Source organism: Mustela nivalis, assembly GCF_964662115.1.
Source record: "Mustela nivalis genome assembly, chromosome: 6".
Lineage (NCBI taxonomy): Eukaryota > Metazoa > Chordata > Mammalia > Carnivora > Mustelidae > Mustela > Mustela nivalis.
The window spans coordinates 119730454-119752666 of record NC_139025.1 but is presented as its reverse complement, the minus strand read 5'-3'; the positions used below and the strand labels follow the sequence as shown (position 1 = coordinate 119752666).

Here is a 22213-nt window from a genome sequence, read left to right as displayed (position 1 = left end):
GCAGCTCCATTCTTTGGACGGAGGACTAGGCTGAGAGGAATTGAGGGAGGAAATAGAGGTTCCTATTGCCTGCAGTTAGCTCTGAATTTAGTCCAGGTCAGACTGTCCGGGGCCCAAAGAAATTGAAATGCTCCTTCTTACTCATCTGTAATAATGCTGTTGATATTTGGTGAAATTATGCTTTGTTAAACATAATTGTTTTACAAAGGAGAGTTTCTTCACTTAGCCTTAAGTACAGGATCATATGCTATAGTATAAAAGAGGTCATGTGTAGAGGTTATGTAGTATCATATAAAAATAAATAATAAAATTGAAGTTCAGAACCCGAAATATATAAAGAAAAATTATATTAGAAAATTCAGAAATATCATGAGGTTTATTTGTCACACATTATCTTTTAGGCAAGCTGTTGTCTAGCAGATGTTGTTTCCTTTCATTGAGGAGCTCATCTTTAAGCTCTGTCTCAGTATAGCTCTGGGTACAGTCCTGTGCAGGCAGTACTTTTTCCAGTTGATGTGCCTGCAGCATGTCACTATGGCCAGTAGACTCTACTGGAGTAGATCCCAGACCATTGAAAGGACAGGAAATTCTACATGATTAGTGTTAAAACAAGGATGTGTTAAGGAGAGAGTGGAAATATACTTTGTTGCACTCACTGTCAATCACGGCCATTTAGTTTCAGAGGGCTGAAACTACTCCTGACTGATTGGGTCCATGATGCTGTGGGGCCTGCTCTCTCTGCCTTCAGGACCCTTAATTATGCAAATGATGCCCCACATTTGCTTCCTCACAAGTAATGAAAAGAAGTAGCCCTTTCAGAACAGAGCCTTGCCAAATTAAACTCTGTGATCATTGCTAAAAGAGAGCTGTAATTGCAAGTGGTATCCTTGTGATTCTCTTGACAGTGGCTGTTGGCCAGATTGGGAACTTTCTGGCTTACACTGCAGTCCCCACGGTCCTGGTGACTCCACTGGGTGCCCTCGGAGTGCCGTTTGGGTAAGAACTGGGATTCCGTGTTTTCGTTTTTATTTTTTAAAATTTTTTATTATTTTTTAAATTTTATTTTATTTTTTCATTGTTCCAAGATTTATTGTTTATGCACCACACCCAGTGCTCCATGCAATACATCTTCTCCTTAGTACCCACCACCAGGCTCATCCAGCTCCCCTCTCCTCCCCTCCCAAACCCTCAGTTCATTTCTCAGAGTCCACAGTTTCTCATGCTTCTCTGTGATCACCAAGACAACATGGTACTGGCACAAAAACAGACACATAAACTGATGGAATAGAGTAGAGAGTCTGGATATGGACCCTCAACTCTATGGTCAAATAATCTTTGACAAAGCAGGAAAATATATCCAGTGGAAAAAAGATGATCTCTTCAATAAATGGTGCTGGGAAAATAGAAAAATGTGTTTTGGTTTTTAATGTGTAGTTTGAGTTTTAAACAAACTTTCCATTTAAATGTTTCTGTTCAAATAATAAAAGCAAAATTATAACTGAAGGTAGGTTTTCAGTATTCTACTCTATATTGTTTAATTTTAACTTCAAATTTAGTTGTTGTTGTTGTTTTTAAGATTTTATTTATTTATTTGACAGATTACAAGTAGGCAGAGAGGTAGGCAGAGAGAGAGAGAGGAGGAAGCAGGCTCCCTGCGGAGCAGAGAGCCCGATACAGGGCTTGATCCCAGGACCCTGGGATCATGACCAGAGCCCAAGACAAAGGCTTTAACCCACTGAGCTACCCAGGCACCCCTCAAATTTATTTTTTTGAGTTAACCATTCTTTTAGAAATTTGCTTTAGTATATTTCAGACCCTAACTTATGAGTGGACATCAATGGATGTGATTCTGTCATTCTCCTAGTCTTTGCCCTGGAAGACTTCCAAGAGACTGGAGTCTTCCTGGTACGTTGGCAAGTGATTCTGAGAACTCATTAAGCAAAACTAGTCTCTTGGTGTTTTATTTGTGTGCCTGGCATCCCCTACCAGACACTGAACAATTCTCCCACTCACTCCACTCTGGGAAATTATGGAAGTGGGACAGATGACACGTGGGCACCAATGGGTATAAAATAGAATCTATAACTCGTAGCAGTTAACTTAGATGGATCCCCATGCCCAGGGGAAGGGCTTCTGTGTGGTCCAGAGAGAAAGGAGGAAGGTGGAGCTTTGGGTTTTTATTGTAGTTCAAAAGGGAGTGGGGTGAAGTTTCACACACTCAGGAGGGACTTGGATGGTTTGAAATTTCTGCCATTGCCAAGGACTGAAGGACACCAGGGTCTGAGCGTGCTTTCTTTTTTTTTTTTTTTTTTCTGAGCGTGCTTTCTTATAAGGTCGCCCAGATGTGGGGCAAAGGGAGTAAAGTAGAACTGGGGACTTGATGGCTGCCAGCCACCATGCATTACAAGTGAAGTCTTTATATTAGCTTTGGCTTACTTACTAAAGTGATTTTATGAGACATTTATTGAATAGCTCAACACATATCCTCCCATGAGCCTATTTATATTCTGTTTTACCTTTGAAGAAATTACTAAGAAACAGACATAATAGAAGAGAAATAAAATCCCAGTTTCTAACTCATTTATATAGCGATACTCTGCTGTATTCTAGACAGATTTCCAGATTCTTTCAGAGAAGTGTGTCTATGATGGATATATTTAAATTATACTTCAAGTCAATTAGGCTTTAAGATTCTATAGCCTAAAAAGCATAAATATGTTTTATACAGGTTAACCTTTGGAAATGTGTTTATAGAATGTTTTTCTTATCCAAACAAAAGACTAATATAATATGTAGCTTCATGTCACTTTGTGTTTGGATGGTCCTGAAGAGCTTGGATTGTGTGAGTGGTACTCACTTCAGGGAATAACCACTCTAGCTTCTCACAGACCAGCCTCACTCTTTGATTTGTTCTCCTGAAAAAATGTCAAGCAAATAAGTAATCTGACCCTAGGGTCTTTGCACATTGCACATTTAATATGCATATATTAAAATATCTTGCCTAGAATAGGCAAGAACTATTCTCATGCCTTTGAAAATTAAGTCACCTCACCAGAAATGTTCAATGCTGCAAGTCTTCAGGAGACAGACTAGGAATAGAGAAGAAAAATAGAGAAATAAAATAGACTAGAAATAGACTAGGAAGCCCCAAAATAGGTCCACTTTTCTCTGTGATGATTCATTGTATGACAAAGTAAACCTTACAGCACAGTACTTTTAAAAGAAGTTTAAAAACACCTTATTTGGAAGTAATTTCCAAATTACAGAAAAGTTACAAGATTAAGAATAATCGAAATGGAAAAAAAAAAGAATAATCGAAATGGGATGGTTAAATGGGTGGTGGGGATTAAGGAGTGCACATATTGTGATGAGCACTGACTGTATTATGTAAGTGTTGAAACACTATATTGTACCCCTGAAACTAATATTACACTATATATTAACTAACTGGAGTTAAAATGAAAACTGGAAAATAAAAAGAATAATCACAACAACACCTGTATATCCTTTACCTATGCACACCTTCTGTTGATATTTTATCTCACTTACTCCATTATTTGCTTTCTCTGTATCAAGGTTTCTCTGCCTCAACACTGTTGACATTAGAGGCCAGATCATTCTTTGTTGTGAGGGCTGATTTTTGCATTGTAGGGTGTTTTGCATCCCTAGACTCCACCAACCAGATGCCAGGAGTAATCCCTGCAAAAATGTGTCCAGACATGGCAAATGTCCTGGGAGGGGACAAATCACCCCCAGTTGAGAACCATAAATGTGGTATTTGCTTTGGGTTTTTTTTTGTTCCTTTGTTTTTTATTCTTTTAGACTACTTCTGTCATGACTCTTCACCCTTAAATAGGTTGATTGTGTTTCCTAACACTACAAATATGCTTTTCATAACCACAGTACAATAATCAATTTCAATAAATTTAACATTATAGTACATGTATCTAATCTGCCTTCTGTATTCCAGTTTTGTTAATTGATCCATTCTATCCTTATTTTATGCCATTATCCTTTATGCCTTTATTTTTATAATATGCCATTACTTTTATACCATTATTTTTTATTTTTTCCTTTGTACCATCATTTTTCCTTCTATTAAAAGATCCAGTCTAGTATTGGGAGCTGCATTTAATTGTCATGTCTGCAATCTAAAAGAGAGATTTTTTTTCTTTAAATAAATAATATTGGGAGAACTGGTAAGCAATTTATAGGAACATCAATTGAAGCACTGTCAAAATATGACATAAGTGAATTAAGTATTATATACAGAATGGTCATCAAATGTGGAAATAGAGGCAAATACAACCTTGAATGGTTTGTTGATACTATTCCAGTGCATGACTGAAGTGGTGTATTGAAGTATGTTGTCCTGCTCAGTCATGCAGAGTTCAGTGTTCTGTATAAAGCTGTGGTAAGCCCAATAAATTAATGTGCCCAATTATCTGTTGCATACAGTTGTAGACATCTTCTGTCTCTGATTTTCACTGATGAAGACTGCATCTCTAACATAACCCAGAGTATATATTACAGAGGTTTAATCTGTAAAGGAGGAGGAAAAAAACTTAGCTATGTTTCCATGGTTTATGGCCTATGTATAAGAAAAATATTTTTACAACTTGAAAAAACAGAAGTCTTTTAGATCTTAAAAGGATAAGAAATTTCTAAAGTTTGAAGTAATAAAAATGAAAAGTTTAACTTACTACAGTAAAAAAGTAAAATGGGGAAAAAATTTAAATCAAATATGACAGTAATTAGTATAACATGAGGAGTTTCTTAAATTGGTCGGAATAATATGAAAATCCCAGTAGATAAAATGACAAAGGGCAAAACTGACAATTTGTTCATAAGAAAACACATTTATTTCAGTAATATTTACCCTCATTTTCAATAAATGCACATAAGCAACCTGATATAGTGTAATAAATATGCAAGTATTTCAAAACTAATAAGAATATTTGAAAAGATACCTGCTAACTATAACAAACTATAAATACATATTTGTTCTCATTTTTTTCTCAGCTGTTTGAAAATAGACATAAATTTTACAAAATAATAATTACAATAATGTATTATTGGGTTTGTGAAAGACCCAAGTAGCACAAAAAAACAGCGCAAAAAGAAAGAAGTAGGAATTGAGCTATAGAGGAATAACACTGTAGGAGTAACACTGAGGTTAATTTAGTATCATTTTGAAAGGTATTCTGATAAGCCCTAGAGAAACCACTAAAAAAATAACAAAGAAGTGTGGTGAAAAAAACCAATAAGGAACTAAAATGTTATGCTGGAAAGATTCATTTAATGTAGAAGGCAGTAAGTGAAGAATCAGGAACAAAATGTAAAAAATAAAAAGTAAAATGGCAAACACACAACTAACAGTATCAATAAAAACATTTAATGTCAGTGAATAAAACAATCCAGTAAAAAGGCAGAGATTAGGAGCACCTGGATGTCTCAGTCTGACTCTTGATTTTGGCTCAGGTCATGTCTTGGAGGTGGGATTGAGCCTGGAATCAGACTTTGCACTCAGTGTGGAGTCTGGTTTGAATTCTCTCTCTAACTCTCTCTCTGCTCCTCCCCCTACTCTCTCTCTCACTTTCTCTCTCTGGAATAAATAATTTTTTTTTTTAAAAGCAAAGATTGTGGGCGCCTGGGTGGCTCAGTGGGTTAAGCCGCTGCCTTCGGCTCAGGTCATGATCTCAGGGTCCTGGGATCGAGTCCCGCATTGGGCTCTCTGCTCAGCGGGGAGCCTGCTTCCTCCTCTCTCTCTCTGCCTGCCTCTCTGCTACTTATAATCTCTCTCTGTCAAATAAATAAATAAAATTTTTTTTTTAAAAAAAAAGCAAAGATTGTCAGGCGGGATAAAGATCCAACTTACGCTTCTACTACACAAGACATTTTAGATTCAAAGATGTAAATGAACTGAAGGTAAAAGGAAGGAAAGAAAATATATTATGCAAACAATCCCATAAGAGAGTTGGAGAGGCTTCTATCAAAGTAGATTGTAAAACAAAAAATATTATTCCTGATAGAGACATCTTGTAATGACAAAATGTCAGTCCATCAGAAAGGCGTAACAATTATAAACAAATATGCACCTAAAAACAGAGCTTCAAAATATATGAAACAAGGATGCCTGGGTGGCTCAGTTGGTTGGACGACTGCCTTTGGCTCAGGTCAGATCCCAGAGTTCCCGGATCGAGTCCCACATCATGCTCCCAGCTCCACGGGGAGTCTGCTTCTCCCTCTGACCTTCTCCTCACTCAGGCTCTCTCTCATTGTCTCTTTCTCAAATAAATAAATAAAATTAAAAAAATATATATATACATATGAGACATACCTGAACGAATAAAGAGTAACAGACAATTCAAGAATAATAGTTACGACTTTAATACCCTACTTTCAATAATGGATAGAAAAACTAGGCAAAATATCAAGAACGATATAGAAGACTTGAATGACACTATAAGTCAACCAGACAAAATAGACATCTGTAGAACACTCCACCCATCAAACAGTGGAATTCACATTCTTTCCAAGTGTATATGGAACATTTTCCTGGATAGACCATATACTAGGCCATTAATGAAATCAGAAAGCAAAACCAGTGAAATTTGTGAAGTTTACAAATAGTGGAAATTAAACAACTTATTACTAAATGACCAGTCAGTCAGAAAGAACCTCACAAGGGAAGTTAGAGGGCACTTTGAGATGAATAAAAATCGGAGACACACATCAAAGCTCACGTGACTCAGGTAAAGCCATACCCAGAGGGAAATTTATATCTGTAAATGCCTGCATTAAAAGGAAAAATCTGAAATCAACAACCTTTAGAGGGCCAACTAAACCCAAAGGAGGAAGAAGGAAGGAAAAAAATAAAGGTCAGAGTAAATAAATGAAATAGAGATTAAAAATAAATACTGAAAAGCAGAAAAACCCAAGGATTGTCCTTAGAAAAAAATTAACAAAATTGCTAACACTTCACTTAGACTGACAGGGAAGACAAGTTACTAAAATCAAGAACAAAAAGGGGATATTGCCACCAATTCTACAGAAATTGGAATTATAAGCAAATACGATGAACAACAGTATACCAACAAATTAGATAACTTAGATGAAATGGCCATATTCCTAGAAAGACTCAAACTAATGAAAATGTTTTAAGAATAGAAAATCTGAATAGACTTAGAGAAAGTTAAGAGACTGAATTGGTAAAAAACAAAACAACTTCCAGCAAAGAGAGGTTCAGGTAGAGGGGATTTCACTAATGAATTCTTTCAGACGTTTAAAGAAGAATTAATAAAATTCTTCACAAACTCTTCCCAAAAAATAGGAGAGGTGGGAACTCTTCCCAACTCCATGAGGTAATACTATCTTGTAATGAAACCAACGAAATCACCAGAAAGGAAAACTACAAACCAGTTCTCTTATTAATTTTGTTGATCCTCAACAAAATACTAGCCAATTGAATTCAGCCATATATAAAAAGGATTATACACCCTGACCAAGTGGGATTTATCTCAAGAATGCAAGGTAGATTTAGCATCAGAGTAAATTATTTAATATACCTCATTGATAGAATAAAGGTTAAACGTATCTCAACAGACACAGAAAAGTCATTTTATAAAATTCAACACCACTTCATGATGAAAACAATCAATATGCTAGACATAGAGGGACCCCTGGGTGGCTTAGTTTAAGCATCCAACTCTTCACCTCAGCTCAGGTCTTTATCTCAGCTCAGAGTTGTGAGTTTAATCCCTGAATTGGGTTCCACACTGGGCATGGAGACTATAAAAAGTGCTAGAAATAAAGGGTAACTTCCTAAACTGGCAGAGTATCTCTATGAAAACACCCCAGCTAACATCATAATTAATGGTTAAGGAGTGGATGATTTACCCAGGGGATCAGGAACAAGACATATACTTTTGCCACTTTTATTCAGCTTTGTACCTTTGTATCAAAGGTTCAAGCCAATATAGTTGGGCTAGCAAATTGAATGAATGAGAATGAATTAAAAGACATCTTGATCGAAGGATGAATACCCAACTTTTGTATCAACATGGAGGGGACTGGAAGAGATTATGCTGAGTGAAATAAGTCAGGCAGAGAGAGTCAATTATCATATGGTTTCACTTATTTGTGGAGCGTAACAAATAACATGGAGGACATAGGGAGATGGAGAGGAGAAAGGAGTTGAGGGAAATTGGATGGGGAGGTGAACCATGAGAGACTATGGACTCTGAAAAACAACCTGAGGGTTTTGAAGGGGCGGGGGGGTGGGAGGTTGGGGGAGCCAGGTGGTGGGTATTAAGGAGGGCACCTATTGCATGGAGCACTGGGTGTGGTGCAAAAACAATGAATTCTGTTACTCTGAAAAGAAATGTAAAAAAAAAAAAAAAAAAAGACTTCTTGATCAGAAAGGAAGGAGTCAAACTATCTCTGTTAGCCGAGCTGACTTGATCTTATATATGGGAAATTTTAAGAAACTATTGGAATTGATAAGTTCAGCAAGGATGCAATTGTATCTGTATACAATAGCCATGAGCAAGCCAAAAATGAAATTAAGAAAGCAATTCAGTTATAGAATAGTACCAAAACAAACAAAATACTTAAGGACATATTTTTAAAAAGAAGCACAGAACTTGGACTCTGAAGCCATAAAAAACATTTTTAAAATAAATTAATCCTAAATAAATGGTCCATATTCACATATTCCATATTCCAGTATTAACAAGAATTAATATTGTTAAGATGATGATACTGCCTCATCTACAGATTTAGTGCAATCAGAATCTTAGGGGGCTTATTTGAAATTGACAAGCTGATCTTAAAATTCATATAGAAATGCAAGAGACCAAGACCCAGTCATGATAAGTAAATACACATTTCTTAATTTCAAAACATTTTATAAAACTACAGTAATCAGAACAGTGTGGTACTGAGTTAAGGAGATACACACACACACACACACACACACACACACACACACACAAAACTGAGATTCCAGAAATAAACACTAACAGTTATAGTCAACAGATTTTTACAGGTGGTTAATGACAATTCAGTAAGGAAAGAATAGTCTTTTCAATAAGTGGTGCTGATATAACTGGGCATTCAAATTCAAATGAATGAAGTTATACTCCTATCTCATAATATATATATTATGAGATAATATATACAAAAATTAACTCAAAGGGGGTCAAGTACCTAAATTTATTTATTTATTTATTTTTAAAGATTTTATTTTTTTATTTGTCAGAGACAGAGAGAGAGAGAGAGAGCGTGCACAGGCAGACAGAGTGGAAGAGGGAGAAGCAGGCTGCCTGCGGAGCAAGGAGCCCGATGTGGGACTCGATCCCACGATGCTGGGATCATGACCTGAGCTGAAGGCAGCTGCTTAACCAACTGAGCCATCCAGGCGTCCCAAGTACCTAAATTTAAAAGCGTAAACTATAAAACTCTTGAAGGAAAGGTATAAATTTTTGTGACATTGGATTAGGCAATATTTTCCTAGATTTGACACCTAAAGCACAAGCACAAATTTATCTAAAATAGATAAATTTGGCATTATATAAATTTAAAACTTTTCTGCTTTAAAAAATCCCATCAAGAAAGTGAAAAGTCAGGAAAAAACACAAGTGTCACCAAAATGGTTATATGTGGGAACCCACTCTCTGTCCCCTCAGAAAGATTAATGATTAGACAGTTATCTATGAAGAGAAACATTTCTGGGAGAGCTCTGGGAGAGGTCTGGAATCTGTTTAAGAAACTTCAGCAATACTTTAGAACAAAAAACGTGAGAATAGCCACAAAAGAATAGAAAGAAGACAACTTCATTTTGCCTGCATCTTTCCTTCCCCCAAGCTGACATTGCACAGCACCAGGAGGGAACTTCTCAACTGGAAAGAGTTTCCCTTGCCAGGAAAGGAGGAGCAGAGTGAGCAACCAGCTTTCCCAGCCTTTCAGGACATTGCCACAAGGTTCTGCTTTGGTTTCACTGCAAAAGCTGAGACAGACAGGTGGCTAGGAGGAACAAGGCAGAAAAGGGATACCAATAGCAGCCATGCAGTGAGAATGGTTGTGGCTCACTCACCTGCTCTGCAGACAAACCCAGCAGATTTTGCTGCTGAAGAAGCCAATGGCAAGCTCAGTTGCCACGGACACCTGGAGCTTTCATCAGCTTATACCCCAGAGGCATTCACATTCAGTGATACTAGCCATCAGAATCCACCCTCATTCAATTCCCACCCCACCGTTGCCAGCTCCCAGGAACCACTTGAGCATCCATCCCAGAACTCTGTAGCTATATGAGTACAAGACATCACCCTAGACTCTTCCAACTGACCAAGTGTGTGTTCAGGGTTAGCCTTTCCAGCTGTGCTCTTCCATACTATAGGGTGCCATGTGTGAGTTTGGGGCTAGCCTGTCCATTCATGCCCTTCCATACTGTAAGTCTGAAATCTATCACCAACTTCCACTTCAGTCTGCATGTATGCAGGGGTACTACTGTGCAGCCATGACAAAATATGCTGACAACTGGAGTCTGCAGCAGCCTGTTGGCCCGATTAGTCCTTACCATCTCTCACTGCCCTGCACCATTATGTTCACCTGAAGCTAGATCCTCCACTTTTGCACCTGCATACCTCCAGCCTGACCCCTATGACTGGCATACAATATAGGCACACCAATAGCCAGGGCCCTTGTAGCTGTCAATGAGCTTGTAGTTGGCCCTGGCCTTTACTGCCTGTGTTAGGCCTGAGCACTATATATGTGTCTGCAACTGGATCCTGTGACTACACAGGCATATGCAGCTGGCCCCTGCAGCCAGCCATGTGCGCACCAGCTCTGGCTATCACCACTGCCTGCCCTGTGTGCTCTCATCCACAAGTAAAAGTCTTCAGTAAAGCTTCAGTAAAGCTGATACCATTTTCTAAGTTCTGGAAGAGGTGACAACATTTTCAAATGCACAGACACCTACACAAGGCTACAGGGACTCCTCCAAACAATACAGAAACTTCTGGTTACTGGCTCCAAAGATATACAGATCCAGGAATTGCCTGACCAAGAATTCAAAAATAGTTCCCTTAAAGATGCTATGAGAATACATATAAACAATTTAAAGACCTTTGGAAAGTAACCCAAGAACAAAATGAGAAGTTCAAAAAAGAGGCAACCTAAAAAAGATCCAAACCAATTTTGGAGCTGAAGAATAAAATTGATGTACTGAAGAATTCAATAAAGAACCTCAACAGCACCCTTGACCAATAGAAGAAAGAATTAGTTAGCTAGAAGACAGATCAGTTGAAATCATCTACTCAGAGGAGCAAAAAGCAAAAAGAATGAAGAAAGGCTATAGAACTAATGAGACACCTATATGGAAACAGTACCATTGTTGGAAAAAGAGAGAGAGGGAAAGGACTTAGAAAGCTTATTTAAATAAATAGTGGTTGATGGGGCACGTGTGTAGCTCAGTGGGTTGAAGCCTCTGCCTTTGGCTCAGGTCCTGATCCCAGGGTCCTGGGATTGAGCCCCACATCAGGCTCACTGCTCAGCCTACCTCTCTGCCTACTTGTGATCTCTGTCTGTCAAATAAATAAATAAAATCTTAAGAAAAAAGAATTTAAAAATAAACAAAAACACACACAAATAAATAAATAAATAAATAAATAGTGGTTGAGAGCTTCCTAAATCTGGGGAGAGATTTTGGACATCCAGGTTTTTTTTTTTTTTTTTTTAAGATTTTATTTATTTATTCGACAGAGAGAGATCACAAGTAGGCAGAGAGGCAGGCAGAGAGAGAGAGGAAGAAGCAGGCTCCCCACCAAGCAGAGAGCCCGATGCGGGACTCGATCCCGGGACGCGAGATCATGATCTGAGCCGAAGGCAGCGGCCCAACCCACCGAGCCACCCAGGCGCCCCAGGACATCCAGGTTTTTGAAGCTCATAAGTCACCCCAAATTTTCAATCCAAAATGATCTTCACCAAGACATATTATAATAAAACTGTATTTATTATTATATAATTATTATTATAATAAAACTATTATTATAATAAAACTACTTTAAGAACAGCAAGAAGGGGGTGCCTGGATGGCTCAGTTGGTTAAGCATCTGCCTTCCACTCAGGTTATGATCCCAGGGTCCTGGATCAAGCCCCATGTTGAGCTCCCTGCTCAGCAGAGGAGTCTGCTTCTCCCTTTTCCTCCCTACTGTTGTGCACTCTCTCTCTCTTTCTCTCTCACTTCTCTCTCAAATAAATAAAAATCTTGAAATAAAGAAGAAAGAAAGAAAAAAAAAAACAGCAAGAGAAAAAAGATTCTCTCACACAAGGAAACTCCCATATTATCATCAGATTTCTTACAAAAGACCTTGTTAGCCAGGAGGTAATGGGATGGTATATTTGAAGTGTTGAAACAAAGAAACTGTATAGCAAGAATACTTTACCCAGCAACGTTTCCTTCAAAATGAAAAAGAGATAAAGACTGTGTAGAAGCTTTTTATTTGGATACCAATAGTTTATTTTTGCTTTTGTTATCTTTGTCTCAGGAGACATATCTAAAAAAATGTTGCTATGGCCAAGGTCAGAAATGTTATTGCCTATGCTCTCTTTTAGGATGTTTATGGTTTCATAAATGGTTTCAGGTTTAAATGGTTTCAGGTTGCACATTAGGTCTTTAATCCATTTTGAGTTTATTTTTGTGTATGGTGTAAGAAAGTTGTCCAGGTTCGTTCGTTCGTTCGTTCTTTCTTTCTTTCCATAGAGCTGATCATTTTTTAAAAGATTTTATTTATTTATTTGACAGAGAGAGCAAGGGAGGGAACACAGGCAGGGGGAGTGGGAGAGAGAGAAGCAGGCTTCCCGCTGAGCAGGGATCCTGATGCAGGGCTTGATCCCAGGATCCTGGGATCATGACCTAAGCCAAAGGCAGATGCTTAAAGACTGAGCCACCCAGGTACCCCTGATCAGTTTTTCCATAGAGAACAAACTGATGGCTACCAGAGGGAATGTGGGTGCGGGAATGACTTAAATTGGTGGTGTATATTAAGGAGTGTACTTGTGATGAGCACAGAGCAATGCATGGAATTGTGAACAAATATATTGTACACCTGATGCTAATATAACACTGTATGTTAACTATACTGGAATTAAAATTTTTCAAAAAGAGGTAAGGACTTTACCTGATGAACAATAGGTAAAGGAGTTCATCACCACTAGACCTGCCTTATAAGAAATGCTGAAAGTTCTTCATCCTGAAATAAAATGGTGCTAGTTAGTAACATGAAGATATATAACATATGGGTAAAGGTAAGCAGATAGTCAGATTCAGAATATTCTACTACTGTAAATATGATGGTGTGTTAATACTAACTTCAGTATACTGGTTAAAGGACAAAAATATTAAACATAACCATAACTACAATTATTTGTTAGTTGATACACAGTATAAAAAGTTGTAAATTGTGCCAGCAAAAACAAAACACGGGTAGTAAAAGGAGGGTAGAGTTTTTGTATGGGATTAAAGTCAAATTGCTATCGTTATAAAATATAGACTGTTAAAAGTATAAACTGTTTCCTCTGTGCCTCATGGTAAACATGAAGTGAAAGCCTACAGTGGATTCACACAAGATAAAGACAAGGGAATCAAAGTATATCATTACAGCAAACCATCAATCAGTTCAGTTCATGAAGGAAGATAGAAAAAATTTAAGTTAGGAACAAGAGAACCACAAACAACCAGAAAACAATGAATTAGATGACATTAGTAAGTCCTCACCTATCAATAATTACTCTAAATGCATGTGGTGTGAGTTTTCCAATCAAAAGACAAAGATTAGCTGGGTGGGCAAAAAAAACAGGACCCTACAATATACTGCCTACAATAAACTCAATTCATCTTTAAGGACACACATAGGCTCAAAGCAAAGAGATGGAAAAAGCTATTCCAAGCAAGAAGAAGCCAAAAGGGAACAGGGATAGCTGTACTTGGGCAAAATAGACTTTAAGTGAAATATGGCAATAATGGACAAAGGACAAAATAGACTTTAAATGAAATATGGTAATAAAGGACAAAGACGTAATGATCAATTTGTCGAGAAGATACAACAGTCATATATGCACCCAGTGTCAGAGCACCTAAATATATTAAGCAGATATTAACAAATACAATGGGAGACAATACAGCAATACAGTAGTAGTAGGGGACTTTGATGTCAAACTTTTAGTAATGGATAGATCATTCCGGCAGAAAATCAAAAGGGAAACGTGAGACTTGAAACACACTTTAGACCAAATGGACCTAAGAGACATATACAGAACATTCTATCCAACAACAGGAGAGTACACATTCTTCTCAAGTACACTTGGAACATTCCCCAGAATAGATAAAGTCATAGGTCACTGAAGAAGTCTTAGCAAATTTAAGAAGGTTGAGATCATGCCAAGTATCTGACTATAATGGTATTGAATTAGAAATCAGTAATGGGAAAGGAGCAGGAAAATTCACAAATATGTGAAGATGAAATAACACCTAAACAACCAAGGGTCAAAGAAGAAATCTAAAGGGAAATAAAAAGATCTTGAAACAAATAAAAATGGAAATTCAACATATTAAAACCTGTGGGATGCTGCAAAAGCATCCCTAAAAGGGAAGTTTATAGTGATGAATGCGTGTTTTAAGAAAAAAATTATCTAAACCTAACTTTACACCTCAAGGAATGAAGAAAAAGAACAAGGTAAACCCAGTATAGTCAAAAGGTAGGAAATAAAAAAGATCAGAAATAGAGACCAGAAAAACAATAGAGAAGATTAATGAAACTAGGAGCAGCTTTTTAAAAAGATAACATGGACATAGCTTTAGTTAGATTAAGAAAAAGGAAAGAAGACTCAAAATTAGGAATGAAAGAGACCTTACAAGTGATACCACAGAACTACAAAGGATCATAAAGCACTACTATGAACAATTATACGGCAACAAATTGAACAGCCTGGAAGAAATGGATAAATTCTTAAAAATATACAACCTACCAAAGACTGAATAATGAAGAAGCAAAATCAGAATAGACCAATAATAAGTAAAGAGATGGAGTCAGTAATAAAAAACTAATAAAGAAAAGCCCAGGGGTGCCTGGGTGGCTCAGTGGGTTAGGGCCTCTGCCTTTGGCTCAGGTCATGAGCCCAGGGTTCTGGGATCAAGCCCTGCATCAGGCTCTCTGCTCAGCAGGGAGCCTGCTTCCTCCTCTCTCTCTGCCTGCTTCTCTACTTACTTGTGACCTCTGTCTGTCATATAAGTAAATAAAATCTAAAAAAAAAAAAAAAAGCCCAGGACCAGATGGCTTTGTGAGTGAATTCTGCCAAATGTTTGAAGAAGAATTAATGCCAGTCCTTTTCAAATTCTTCCAAAAAACTGAAGAGAACACTCCTAAGCTCATTTTATGAGCCGGCATTACCCTGATACCAAGGCCAGATCAAGACACTACAAGAAAATAAAACTAACTACCAATATCCCTGACGCATTTATTCTCAATTCATCAGCAAAAATTCTCAACAAAATATTAGCAAGCCAAATTTAGTAGTATATTAAAAGGATCATACAGCATCATCAGGTTGGGATTTAGCTGTGTGATGCAAGCATGGTTCAACATATGAATACTAATACATGTCATATACCACACTAATACAGTGAAAGATCAAAATTAAATTTTATCTCAGTATATGCAAAAAATCTTGATAAAAATCAACATCATTTCATGGTAAGAAGCTCTTAAACTGGGTATAGAGGTAATATATCTCAACATAGTAAGGGCCATATATGACAAGTTTACAGCTAACATAATCAGCAGGGAGTGTTTGAAAACTTTCCTCTAAGATCTAAGACAAGTGTGCCCACTCTCACCACTCCTATTAAACATTAGAACTAGAAGTCCCAGTCAGTGGACTTGGGCAAGAAAAAAGAAAGAAAAGGCACCTGACTCAGAAAATGAGAATTAAAATTTTCTTTGTTTGAACACGACATGATCTTATATACAGAAAATCCTAAAGACTCCACCAAAACACTATAAGAACAGATTTTAAAAATTCAGTAAAGTTTCAGGATAGAGAAATCAGTTGTGTTTCTCTACATTAACAACAAAATACCTGAAAAACAAATAAAACAATTCTGTTCACAATAACATCAATAAAATCCTGAGGAATCAATTTCATCAAGGAGGTGATCTGTACACTGAGAGCTACAGGAATTTTTTTTAAGATTATTTGTTTGTCAGAGAGAGAGAGAGAGACTGAGAGAACACAAGCAGGGTAAGTGTCAGGCAGAGGGAGAAGTGGGCTTCCCACTGAGCAAGAAGCTTGATGCGGGATTTGATCCCAGGACTCTGGGATCATGACCCAAGCCAAAGGCAGATGCTTAACTGACTGAGCCACCCAGGCATCTCAAGAGTTTTTTAAAATTAAAATTGACCTGCAATGTTATATTAGTTCCAAGTACACAACATAAATGATTCAACATTTCTATAAATTACACCGTGCTCATCACAATAAATGTAGTTACCCTCTGTCACCAGTTATTACAGTCTTACAGACCTTATTTCCTGTGCTCTACTTTTCAACCCTGTGGTTTATTTTATAACTGGAATTTTAATCTTAATCCTCTTCACCTATTTCACCTATCTCTCCACACCCCTTCCCCTCTGGCAACCACCAGATTGTTCTCTGTGTTTATGAGCCTCCAGGGTTTTGTGTGCTTTGTTTTGTTTTGTGTGTTTATTCATTCTGTGATTTAGATTCCACATGTAAATGACATCATACAGTATTTTTCTTTCTTTGTCTGACTTTTTCACTTGGCATAGTATTCCCTTAAGTCCATCCATGTTGTCACAAATGGCAAGATTTTGTTCTTCTTGTGGCTGGGTAATATTCTATTGTGTGTGTGTATGTGTACATATACATACCATTCCTTCTTTATCCATTCATCTATCCATAAGGACTTAGGTTCCTTCCATATCTTGACTCTTAAAAATAATTCTGCAGGGGCGTGTGGGTGGCTCAGTGGGTTAAAGCCTCTGCCTTGGGCTCAGATCATGATCTTGGGGTCTTGGGACTGAGCCTCACATTGGGCTCTCTGCTCAGTGGGGAGCCTGCTTCCTTCTATTTCTCTGCCTGCCTCTCTGCCTGCTTGTGATTCCTGTCTGTCAAATAAATAAGTAAAAATCTAAGAAAATGATACTAATTCTGCAATGACATGATTCTTTATATGGAAAACCCAAAATACTCCACCCCCAAACTACTAGAACTCATACAGCAGTTCAGCAACATGGCAGGATACAAAATCAATGCACAGACATCAGTTGTTTTCTTATACACTAACAGTGAAATTAGAGAAAGTGAAATTAGAGAATCGATTCCACTTACTAATAGCACCAAGAATCATAAGATACCTGGGAATAAACCTAACCAAAGAGGTAAAAGATCTGTACTCAAGAAACTACAGAACACTCATGAAAGAAATTGAAGAAGACACAAAAAGATGGAAGAGCATTCCATTCTCAAGGATTGGAAGAATAAACATTGTTAAAATGTCCATACTGCCTAGAGCAATCTATACTTTCAGTGCCATCATGATCAAAATTCCACCAGCATTTCTGAAAGAGCTGGAACAAACAATCCTAAAATCTGTTTGGAACCAGAAGAGACCCCAAATTGCTAAGGGAATGTTGAAAAAGAAAAACAAAACTGGGGCATCACGTTGCCTGATTTCAAGCTTTACTACAAAGCTGTGATCACCAAGACAGAATGGTACTGGCACAAAAACAGACACATAGACCAGTGGAGATCCCAGATATGGACCTTCAACTCTATGGTCAAATAAGCTTTGACAAAGCAGGAAAACATAGCCAGTGGAAAACAGTCTCTTCAATAAATGGTGCTGGGAAAATTGGACAGCTATGTGTAGAAGAATGAAACATGATCATTCTCTTACACCATACACAAATACAAACTCGAAATGGATAAAAGACCTCAACGTGAGGCAGGAATCTATCAAAATTTTAGAGGAGAACATAGGCAATAACTTCTTCAACATCGGTCACAGCAACTTCTTTCAAGGTATGTCTCCAAAAGGCAAAGGAAACAAAAGTGAAAATGAACTTTTGGGACTTCCTCAAGATCAAAAGCTTCTGCACCACAAAGGAAACAGTCAACAAAACAAAGAGGCATCCCACAGAATGGGAGAAGATACTCGCAAATGACACTACAGACAAAGGGCTAATATCCAAAATCTATAAAGAACTCCTCAAACTCAACACACACAAACAAATAATCATGTTAAAAAAATGGGCAGAAGACATGAACACACTTCTCCAAAGAAGACATACTAATGGCTAATAGAGACATGAAAAAATGTTCATCATCACTAGCCATCAGGGAGATTCAAATCAAAACCACATTGAAAAACCACCTTACACCAGTTAGAATGGCCAAAATCATCAAGACAGTAAACAACAAGTGTTGGAGAGGATGTGGAGAAGGGAACCCTCTTACATTGTTGGTGGGAATGCAAGCTGGGGCAGCCACTTTGGAAAACAGTGTGGAGATTCCTTAAGAAATTAAAAGTAGGGGCCCCTGGGTGGCTCAGTGGGTTAAGCCTCTGCCTTCGGCTCAGGTCATGATCCCAGGAGCCTGGGATCGAGTCCTGCATTGGGCTCTCTGCTCAGCAGGGAGCCTGCTTCTCCTCATCTCTCTCTTAGTCTGTCTCTCTGCCTATTTGTGATCTCTCTCTCTGTCAAATAAATAAATAAAATCTTAAAAAAAAAAAAGAAATTAAAAGTAGAGCTAGGTTATGACCCTGCAATTGCACTATTGGGTATTTACCCCAAAGACACAGATGTAGTGAAAAGAAGGGCCATCTCTACCCCAATGTTCACAGCAGCAATGGCCACAGTTGCAAAACTGTGGAAAGAGCCAAAATGGCCTTCAGCGGAGAAATGGATAAAGAAGATATGGTCCATATATACAATGGAGTATTATGCCTCCATAAGAAAGGATGAATACCCAGCTTTTGTATCAACATGGATGGTACTGGATGAGATTATGCTGAATGAAATAAGTCAAGCAGAGAGAGTCAAGTATCATATGGTTTTGCTTATTTGTGGAACATAAGGAATAACACGGAGGACATTAGGAAATGGAGAGGACAAGTGAGTTTGGGGAAATTGGAGGGGGAGAACAACCATGAGGGACTGTGGACTCTGAGAAAAAAACCGAGGGTTTTGTAGGAGAGGGGTGGGGGGTTGGGAGAACCTAGTGTTGGGTATTATGGAGGGCATGTATTGTATGGCACACTGGGTGTGGAGCATAAACAATGAATTTTGGAGCAGTGAAAAAAAATAAAATAAAACTTAAAAAAATTCTGCAGAAAACATTGAAGTACACATAATCTTTTGAATTAGTGTTTTCCTTTTATTTGGGTCAATACCCAGCAGTGGAATTATTGAATCATAAGATAGTTCCATTTCTCATTTTTGAGGAACCTCCAAAGTGTTTTCCATAGTGCCTGCACCAATGTACATTCCACCAAAAGTGCATGAAGAGTTCCCCTTTCTCCTTATGAACACTAAGTTTTTCTTGTCTTTTTTTTTTTTAAATTTAAAATCAATTAAATAACTTATGGTGTATTCTTAGTTTCAGAGGTAGAGTTCAGTGATTCATCACTTGTATATAACACCCAATGCTCATTATGACAAGTGCCCCCCTTAATGCCCATCACCCATTTACCCCATTCCTCCACCTGCCTTCCCTCCAGCAACCCTCCATTTGTTTCCTGTAGTTAAGAGTCTCTTATGGTCCCTTTCTAATTTTGTCTTATTTTATTTTTCCTTCCCTTCCCTTATGTTCATCTGTTTTGTTCCGTAAATTCCACACATGAGTGAAATCATCTGATATTTGTCTTTCTTTCACTTATTTCAAATAGCATACCTCTAGTTTCACCCACATTATTGCAAATGGCAAGATTTCAGTCTTTTTGATGACTAATACAATTTCAGTGTATATATATATACACCACATCTTCTTTATCCATTTTTTATTGGTGGACATCTGGTCTCTTCCCATGTTTTGGCAATTGTGGACATTTCTGCTATAAACATTGGTGTGTGTGTGCTCCTTTGAATCACTATGTTTGTATCCTTTGGATAAATATCTAGTAGTGCAGTTGCTGGGTCATAGGGTGGCTCTATTTTTAACTTTTTGAAGAACCTCTATACTGTTTTCCAGAGTGGCTGCACCAGGTTGCATTCCCAACAACAGTGTGGTAGGGTTCCCTTTTCTCCACATCCTCACCGGCATCTGTTGTTTTCTGATTTGATAATTTTAGCCATTCTGACTAATGTAATGTATCTCATTCTGGTTTTGATTTTTATTTCCCTGATGTTGGGTGATGTTGAGCATTTTTTCCTGTATCTATTGACCGTTTGGTCAAATTTCCTGTATTTGTCGACCATTTGGTCTCCAAAACACATTTTGGAGAAATGTGTTTTCTTCATGTCTTCTGCCCATTTCTTCACTGGATATTCTGCTTTTTGTTTTGTTTTGTTTTTATTTTGGGGTTTTTTTTTTTTGTTGTTGTTGTTGTTATTTCTGTTTGTTGGTTGGTTTTTTGTGGGGGAAGTGTTGAGGTTAATAAGTTACAGATTTTGGATACTAGTCCTTTATCTGATAAGACAAGGAAAATATCTTCTCCCATTTTATAGGTTGCCTTTTAGTTTTGTTAACTGTTTCCTTTGCTATGCAAAAGCTTTTTATCTTGGTGGAGTCCCAGTTCATTTTTGCTTTTGTTTCCCTTGCCTTTGAAGATGTATCTAGCAAGACATTGCTATAGCCGAGATCAAAGAAGTTGCTGCCTATGTTCTCTAGTATTTTGAAGGTTACTTGTCTCACATTTAGCCATCCATTTTGAGTTTATTTTTGTGTATGGTGTAAGAGAGTGGTCCAGTTTCATTCTTCTGTACATGGCTGTCTAATTTTCCCAACACCATTTGTTAAAGAAACTGTCGTTTTTTTCCATTGGATATTCTTTCCTGCTTTGTCAAAGATAAGTTAACCAGAGAGTTGAGGGCCCATTTCTGGGTTTTCTTTTCTGTTCCACTAATCTATAGGTCTGTTTTTGTGCCAGTACCATACTGTTTTTATTACTATAGCTTTGTAATACAGTTTAAAGTCTGGATTTATGATGCTTCCACCTTTGATTTTCTTTTCCAACATTCTTGCCTCTCTTCTTTCACTCATGGCAGCCAATTACCACTTTCGCATAGCCTTCCCATCAACCCAGGCTCTCCTCTTTCTCTCTCTGAGAGCCTCCAACTCCTGTGGTTTCCACCTATGTGCCGTTATGTGTAACCCTTCAAGTGAACACCCAGTTGTGCATTCTGATATATTTTGTTGGTTCTTTTAGGGATGTTGTTTATTTCTCCAAGTACATTGGGAAGGTTTCCTTGAGGACCAGGCTATCTAGAGATAGACACAAAATGATATAAGTAAAAGGAACTTTGGCTTTATGTTGTATCATTACCATGATTTCATCTCTTCTTAGCCTTGTGGCATTGAGTTCAGTGCTTATCCTTTTTGAGGCTGTCTCTTTATCTGTAAAATGAGGATTAAAAAGGAAATAATCCCATATATCTACTGTGCTCTCTTGGTGGATATTTGTGTTCCCTGAGTGCCTTTGGCAAACACAACAAAGTGACAGTTACTAGTCCCATGAATACTAAAAGTCTAGAATTTCCAATTCATACTGCATACTGATGTTACATGGGGAATTAAGAAACATATTATGAATCTTTTTTCTAAAGAGAATTTATTTTATTTTTTTTTAAAGATTTTATTTATTTATTTGACAGAGATCACAAGTAGGCAGAGAGGCAGGCAGAGAGATAGAGGGAAGCAGGCTCCCTGCTGAGCAGAGAGACCGATGTGGGGCTCGATCCCAGGACCCTGAGATAATGACCTGAGCTGAAGGCAGCAACTTAACCCACTGAGACACGCAGGCACCCCCATATTATGAATCTTAAGATTATAGAAGTTTTGGGGCGCCTGGGTGGCTCAGTAGGTTAAAGCCTCTGCCTTCAGCTCTGGTCATGATCCCAGGGTCCTGGGATCGAGCCCCGCATCGGGCTCTCTGCTCGGCAGGGAGCCTGCTTCCTCCTCTCGCTCTCTCTCTCTG

At 37.8% G+C, this 22213-nt stretch overlaps 1 protein-coding gene across 1 annotated transcript in view; it reads left to right on the top strand.

Annotated features, from left to right (window-relative positions):
* NIPA1 (NIPA magnesium transporter 1) overlaps nucleotides 1-22213 on the top strand; it is a 73172-nt gene that overhangs the window by 32894 nt on the left and 18065 nt on the right. The window contains exon 3 of the mRNA XM_082736009.1: nucleotides 906-996. Coding sequence (XP_082592135.1) covers nucleotides 906-996 — 91 coding nt within the window. The remainder of the gene's footprint in view (nucleotides 1-905; nucleotides 997-22213) is intronic.